Here is a 7,810-nt window from a genome sequence, read left to right on the forward strand (position 1 = left end):
ATTAAGTAATGTTTTGAGGATGTTTGGTAACGACCTTCACACACACAAACACTAACTCAAACACTCACACACACACAAACTTTCACAGTAAACTACAAAACACATTTGCTCTGACGCACAAGTTTTGCTTTGAGAAGAGAAAGGCTTTTGGTAAGTTTTCAGTTCATGATTCAGTTCGGGGTTTGACAACGAAAGAGAGAGGACGTGTGAACAACCGCTAACGGGGGAACGGAGCCCACCGGCTCCCCACCCCCCACCCCCACGCTGTTCCTGCCAAGCCAGACAGGAATAGCTGAATTGCAACCGCTAATGCAGACTCGTCCAGAGTCTTTGATTTTCGGAGTAATTTAAACTTAAGAAAGCGCATCTGCAAACGCTTCATCATCACGTGTACCGAGGGCATCTCTGGACCGGATCGGCGCACACCTTCGTCTCCTCTGCCAGCCAAGGTGTGTCCTGGATGAAACATCCTCCTGGGACGTTCCGGATCTGAACGAGGGTCCTCGTACGGTGAGGCAGAACACAATAGATAGCGTTTGATGCATCTTTTCCAACAAAACCTTTATTCAACCCATCACTTTTCACTCAGACACCTGTTTCTTCCTGAAGCAAAATCAGACGCACACATGCCTTCATCTCACCTCATTATTAAATTTCACACATTCAACACAAGGTCTATTTGAGCAAGTTTAAAATATCAACTGTTTAAGATTGTTCAACAAAGTTGCCAATGTTGATTGTTGTTTCCTATGCTTGCAATTTCAAAATCATTAGTTTAATTTGAAGAATTAAAACTTTTAATTTTCAAACTTGTCTCTTCATTGAACTGAAACACAGACCCACGGATATTATCGACAGTTTATCGATGAAAACAACCTTTGAGTCTTCTTAAAACTATAAAATTTGGTTATTAATTTATTAAAATTTATATCTCAAATTAATATGTAGAATGGTTCCTCTTTCATAAAAGAGCATAAACTATTACACTACATCTGCATCCAAGTCACAGCCATCTACTTCTGGTCCATGGGTCCCCTACAGTCAAAACAATGATTTAGAGTCTATGGAGCAATAAAACTTGTTTTCTGATCCAGTGTGATATGTGCCATGGATTTCAAATTTAAAGGGGCATTATGGAAGTTTGACAGCCAAAACATGTATAGAAATAATACATTTCTTCTTCATATATTCTCCAGCAATGCCCTGGTCCTGTAGAATGAGCCCTGGCATTTTTACTGTGATTGCCTGTTTTTCTGCAAAATCACAGAAAAAGAGAGATGCTCGGGTCGAGCAGGCTGCTTCATGCGCGTTCACGCTCAGGCATCGCCCGTAGCATTTGCTATCAGTAGCTTTAGCAGCAGAGAGAGAGGCAGTGCCAACTCAGTGACTTTGTCGCTGTTCCAAACACCTAGTGACAAAGCTAGCTACATTTCTGAGGACCCTTAGCTACTTTCTGTAGAACTTTTGTCTAGATATGTCCTGCAAATTAGCAACAAAATAGCCACTTTCGCTCCGAACCGTTCTTTGAAAGTTGTTTCAGCTGTCATCAAGGATATAAAAGTTACTGATACAAAGACGTCACTGGCGCTTTAGCTCACCTAGTAAAATGTTGGACTCTCGTGCAGAAGACCTGGGTTCAATTCTAGATGTGAACACAGTTTATTTAGAGTTTCTTATTTACATTAATGGTATATTTTTTTACAGTAAGATGCCCACATTTTTATTTGAGACTCGCCGAATGGCATTGAATTCACAGATAAAAAAGATGTGGGTTCAACTTTCATTTTGGAACAATTTTTCAAGCAACGGAAGGGAATCATCTGCGCATGCAGGACTGACCCATCTTAAACCTTTGTCGGCTGTGCTGAAGAGAAAGGTACATAACCAGATTATTTAATTAATTAGCTGCGCGTTCTCCTGTCCTCTGTCCTCCGGGACACACACACACACACACACACACACACACACACACACACACACACACACACGGGACTGTCTCAGCTGTTATTTTTGTTAAGGAGTGTGCACGTACAGCATGCACGCCTCGTGCATGAACCCACTATTGAAGCTGCCATTACGCTTTTGGCCTGAGGGGGCAATCGCGAGCATAAAAATTCAAAACTCCGTAAAGTCCCTTTAATGTCAGTGAATTTTAAAGACACATTTTTATTCATTTAAATGGAAGTATAACAGATATGATTCAGGGCGTAAGGCACAGCAGGTCAGAAAATTTGTTTCAGAGCCCCATTCATTCACTTCCACTCATTTTTGTTCAGGGCACCCATGAGCTGACCTCAAGGGGAGGAGACTGGCTCCATATGGAATGAAGAGAATGAGCTTCAGCTGGACAGCTGCGTTTATAATGAGACGACATCTTTGTCAGGAGGGATACAACCCATCCTCTTCAACAGTAATGCATGTGACATTGGTCTATGAACAGTCAGATGTGGAAACATCCATGTTTACCATTTGAGAATACCCTTAATTTTTTTTGTGCCTCTGGACATAATGACAATAAAGACTATTACCGTAATTTCCGGACTATAGAGCACACCTCAATATAAGCCGCACCGGGCTAAAAGCCGCAGATATCTACTGAATTGAAAACATAGTTTAACTGAACATAACTGAACAAACAAAGCGGAAAAGTTATTGATTCGTTTATTCATCGTCCTCCTGCGCACTGAAACCATTGAAGTCATCTTCTTCAGTGTCGGACTTGAACAGCCTCAGAAGAGCTTAGTCACATACCTTTTCTGTGGCGATGTTAGTGTCGCTCTCCGTGTTGCTGTCATCATCCCGGGGTGAAGCTGGGAAAACACGCAGCGCCGTTTTACTGTGAAAAAATCATCCTGGGTGCTTTCCGTAGCACTCCTTTAACCATTCCTTCATTAGACTTTCTAGCATACATCCTTTCTGGTTGACTAAAGCCGCACCTCATTATAAGCCGCATGGTTCAAAGCGTGGGAAAAAGTAGCGGCTTATAGTCCGGAAAATACGATATATTCTATTTAAAGAGCCTTGATGCTGTTATGTGAACTGCATTTAGATTTAGTCCTATTGTTGAGGATGAATTAAAAAAAAACAATCACATAGGTTTGGATAACAATTAAAACTCTTATAAAATCTGAACCATTAATTTAACCTAGCTCATTTTTACATATTTTAACATTTGTTATTTATTTTGTTTGTCGTGGTTATTATGATTGCTTGTTGGCACCTATGAAATATGTCTCATGCATATACAGATTTAAGAGTTTTCCTTTGAACTGATTTAATGTCCAGATTATTTTACAGGTCAAACATGGCGGCCTTAAACAAGATAAACTGTCAGACAAATGTCTAGCTCCATCAGAATGATCACAGCTGACTGCTGATCGGATTGCTGCAGCTGCAGGATCACACCTTACATACCTTTCTGTCTGAAACACTTCCCACATTGCTGACAGATGTGAGGCTTTTCTCCCGTGTGGAGCTTCATGTGGTTCCTCAGGGAATTCGAATTGGCCAGCAACTTGGAGCAGACTGAACACTGCACCTGGGAGACCAAACAAAAAACAAGTTGCAGCAAGCATCTCTGATGACTTTAAAGGGGCCATATCAAAGAAAAGCCACTTTTAGGAGCTTTTGATCATGTGATATTGCTATTTCCTCATGAAACCCATTTTTGCCTACATTCATGTATTTTCCTGTCTCATGTGCAAGTTAAGACCTGCAGACATGAGGATGGAAACTGAGTGTGTCATCCTCCCCATGAATCTAGTCTCAGATCTGAAACCTGTCTCCCCTGGAAGTAGACCACTAATGCCCAGATTTTCAGAGTTGCGAGTATAGAGCGATTCATTTCATGCCGTGGTTGAGAATGTTTTAGTCTGAAAGTCATTAAAAAATCTGCACCAGTACCAGAGTGGATATTCTGACAAATTATCTCTGTGTTGGGGACAAAACGCCGCTGTGAAAACCATGTGTCCTGTCCATAAAGACACACCTAATGGCCAGCAAATTTACTTACATTTTAGTTTCATTGATTGTTATCTGCAAAATACTTGTTGTGTCTCCAAAGATCTTTGAATTTGGTCATTTCAAAGCAGTATTTTATTTGACACTCCGACTCACTTCATATGGACTCACATTGGCTAAACAAACAAAGAAAAAACAGTGGAAAAAGAGTGGAAAACATAATACTGGCAAGTGTAGCTAAAGATAGAAGAAAAAAGTTACTGCCGGGATCAGGAGGCGCGCCTGCGCTAAACCATATGCCAGCCTGTCACTCTAACCGCTGGTCCACTGAGTCTGTTACAAAACATGTCGTCTAACACATATCCTGAGCTGGCCATTACATGCATCTTTGTAGACAGGACGAATGGAACGAGACCAGAACAGGTTCAGGGGGAGAAGAAATGCCAGATGACGCAAATGGGTTACATTCTGCTGCATGTAGGAAAAATCGTAACATCAGTCAAATGCAGCCGAGACAGGAAAATGCATGAATGAAGTCAAAAAAGGGTTTAGGGGTATTTATCATGAGGAAATGACAATAGAAGATGGTGAAAAGCTCCAAAAAGTGGATTTTCCATAATATGGCCCCTTTAATAAAGCTGGTATGATTTGAAATGACCTTTGGAGACTGTGTGTAGCTCATCTTGCTGCAGTGGAGGCGGCGATGAACGCGCAGGGAAGGACGTCGTGCATAAGACTTGCCACAGTTCTCACAGGTGTAAGGCTTCTCTCCGGTGTGCAGGACCATGTGCTCCTGCAGGTCCCGCCTCAGACAGTAGGTTTTCTCACAGTTGGGACAGGAAAATGGACGCTCACCGCGGTGACTCATCTGGAAGCAAATCCTCTATTATTTTAAGTAATATGGATCAGCCCCACTGCTGTGAGTGTTGATTCTTCTTTGGTTTCCTGCTGGGGCTTTTTAACAAGGGAGAGGTCAATCTTTTCAGTACACCAGTGCTCTGGTTCTGAGTCTGGTTTGTGTTAAAATCTTTCCTTTCATTTCAGTAACAAGCAACACTGGCCTAGAGGGCTGTCAAATAAGATGATGGAAGATCTGAGTAATAAAATCCACATTTTCATCATTTTTTAAGAATCCTGACTATAAAGGACTTTTCACTCAGGATTTCTCACATGGAAATCCACGTTATAGATCTTTTTAATGTTGAAAATCTAATGACGTTTGACCAGAAATTATTAAAATAAAAGAAGTTAAAAATGACATTTAAAACAATAATGAATCACATAATATTAAAATAAATCTGGCAATTATCTGTAACTGAAGTGGAAATGTGTCGTCTTCTACAATGCCAGAACTATTTCTAAGGTTCTCTAGGGAGGTTTAGGCCTTGATACTGGGAGCGACCTGGGAGGGGGAATTGGAATTAAGATTCCAAGTAGGTAAGGTGTTTGGGAAAATGCTAAATCCGTAATCTGTCAATAATCTGGGGCATCACAACCTAACCCTTACATAAGAGTGAATTTATCATCAGACCATTTCTAAAAGTTTAAACCGGTCTCTTCACGTTGCGTCTAAAGAACTGATACCTTTACAAAGATAATGGGCAGTTTTTCTCCTGTCTCCTTTATTAACTGTGCTAATCACAGGAATCTGGTTAACGTTCTGACATTTTGGGCCTCATCATACTTTCTGGTAAGTGCAGATTATTAATGGAGCATCTAGTCTAGCATGACAGAAAACCTGATGTCTTATTTATGTCTACACTATAGCATGAGGATATCACCTGAGCAGCGGCTTGTCTGATTTCTGACTACTGAACTCTGCTCTTTGTTCATTTGTTTCATGCTTCTCCTTTATGTTGTTCTTTGAAAATAGCAAATAAAAATATTTTTAAACTCTTGGGGAAAGAAAAGAAATGACATCTCTGAGATTTTACAGCATTCCAGTTAATACATCAGCCTTCAGCTTGATCTCGTAACATCTCTGTGTCATCACTTCAAAGACATTACCTGAGCCACTGAAAAAATACAAAAGTTTGGAAGCTGGGGCTTTTTTTTTTTTTTTTTTGGATTAAATCAATTTTCCAAACCCATATGGGGCCCAAGTTGTTTGACATGACTCTGACCAGAACATCCATGTTAAAGTTAAATGAGAGGAGAGAAAATCAATATAAAAATACATGTTTTACTAATCCACAGAACCACCACTCCCTGTACCTGATGGGCTTTGAAGCTTTCTGCTGAGGTGTAGTGTTTCCCACAGGCCTGGCAGGTGAATGGTTTCTCATGAGTGTGGCTAAACTGATGTTTCTTCAAGTGACCAATCTGGAAGAACTTTTTACCACAGCTGGAACAGCTGTACCGCCTCTCTCGGACCTCCGGTTGCAACTCAGAGACCTTCTCAGCAGGACAAGCTGTGACAACGGACTCAGGGTGTGATGGAGAGACATCTAGGCCTTCAGCTGAGTCTTTGCTCTGCTCTTCATTCTGTTTGGGTGAGTCAGATCCAGCAGGGGGGTGTCGAGTTCTGCTGGACAGACTGTGAACTCGTCGGGGTTTAGCAGCTAGACGAGAGCTGCAGCGGACAGAAAGAGATGCGGGGAGTGAGTCGTCTGTGTCTTTGTCTGAAGGGACAGCGTTTGAGTGTCCAACATCTGCTGTGTCTGAAGGAATGTCTTGCTGGATGTCACACTCAGGACTCTGGTTGGATTGGATGATTTTAATTCTCCTCTTCCTCCCAAGTGTGATTGGGTGGCTCCTCCTCAAGCAGCTGTGTTCCTCCTCCTCATCCTGACTTTTCAACTCTTTCTTCTTTGGTCCTTCTTTTGTCTTTTTGGTTATTACAGCCTCGGCCTCTTTAATTTCATCCATGCTTTCCGCTGTCCAATAAAAACATAAAAACTCTCTAGGTTATGATGAAATAAAACACATATTTCCACCTCCTAAAACTCAAAACGTTTTTTTAAATGCATTTCTTGTGTGTAGGATTTGGAAATCGCCTCTTTACCTTCCTGATCATGAATTTGGTGTGCCACAGGGTTCTATCCTTGGTCCTTAGTCATGTCTTTGTAACCAGAAATTAAACGGTCTGTTTTAGTCAACCTCACCTCCAGCGGCCTGAGCTCCATCCATTCATAACGTAACCCACAATGCATCACTGGCCACAATGACACAACGAATGAGAAGAAAGTGTCCTTGGAAACAGAACTGGCACTACGCCAGACCTGGGCATTTTACGGCCCGCGGGCCACATCCGGCCCTTTGGTTGACTTTGACCGGCCCGCGTAAGGTTAATTGGAAATTACAAAATAAATGTATTTTCTCATTTTACCTCATGCATGGGCTAAGGCTGCATTGCTTTTATTTTGAAGTTGTATTTTACGTGCACAATGACGCAATACGTATAGCAACAAGTGCCCGCGGTTGACATGGTGATTGTAGCCTGAGAAATGTCCGCTCATGCAAAAAAAAAAAAAAAAAAAGATGCCGAATGCAGGATTTTCAACAAAAATTGGACTGCTAAGTATTTTTTTACTGAAGTCGGAGGTAAAACCGTGTGTTTGGTTTGCGGGGAGGAGATTGCCGTGTTTAAGGACTACAATTTGAGTCGGCATTATGACAAGAAACACTCGGAAAAATACAAGAACTTGTCTGATGCTGAGAGGGCACGGACATCCGAAGCTTTGCTAGCAAAGTTGCAAAAGCAGCAAGGCTGTTTTACTAAGCTTCACACATCCAGGGATGCAGCAACCAGGACCAGCTCTGTGATATCCCACAAAATAGCTAAAAACAGAGAACCGTGACCAGGAGGATCGAGGACATTGCGGGGAACCTGGAGCTTCAGCTGCAACGT

At 41.7% G+C, this 7,810-nt stretch overlaps 1 protein-coding gene across 3 annotated transcripts in view; it reads right to left on the reverse strand.

The window, feature by feature from the left end:
- Positions 1 to 7,427, reverse strand: part of LOC129155114 (gastrula zinc finger protein XlCGF57.1-like) — a 41,209-nt gene extending 33,782 nt beyond the window's left edge. For 2 of the 3 annotated variants that reach the window (XM_070554651.1, XM_070554650.1), the window contains exons 1-3: positions 6,175 to 7,427; positions 4,619 to 4,828; positions 3,415 to 3,538 (exon numbers count right to left, since the gene is read on the reverse strand). In XM_070554651.1, the coding sequence (XP_070410752.1) occupies positions 3,415 to 3,538; positions 4,619 to 4,828; positions 6,175 to 6,828 (988 nt within the window). In that variant the 5' untranslated portion in view covers positions 6,829 to 7,427. Of the gene's footprint in view, positions 1 to 2,751; positions 2,811 to 3,414; positions 3,539 to 4,618; positions 4,829 to 6,174 lie in introns of all 3 variants that reach the window. The other variant, XM_054735300.2, reaches the window with a different exon arrangement.
- Between the last annotated feature and the right edge of the window lie 383 nt (positions 7,428 to 7,810).

Source organism: Nothobranchius furzeri, chromosome 9 (genome assembly GCF_043380555.1).
Source record: "Nothobranchius furzeri strain GRZ-AD chromosome 9, NfurGRZ-RIMD1, whole genome shotgun sequence".
Classification (NCBI taxonomy): domain Eukaryota; kingdom Metazoa; phylum Chordata; class Actinopteri; order Cyprinodontiformes; family Nothobranchiidae; genus Nothobranchius; species Nothobranchius furzeri.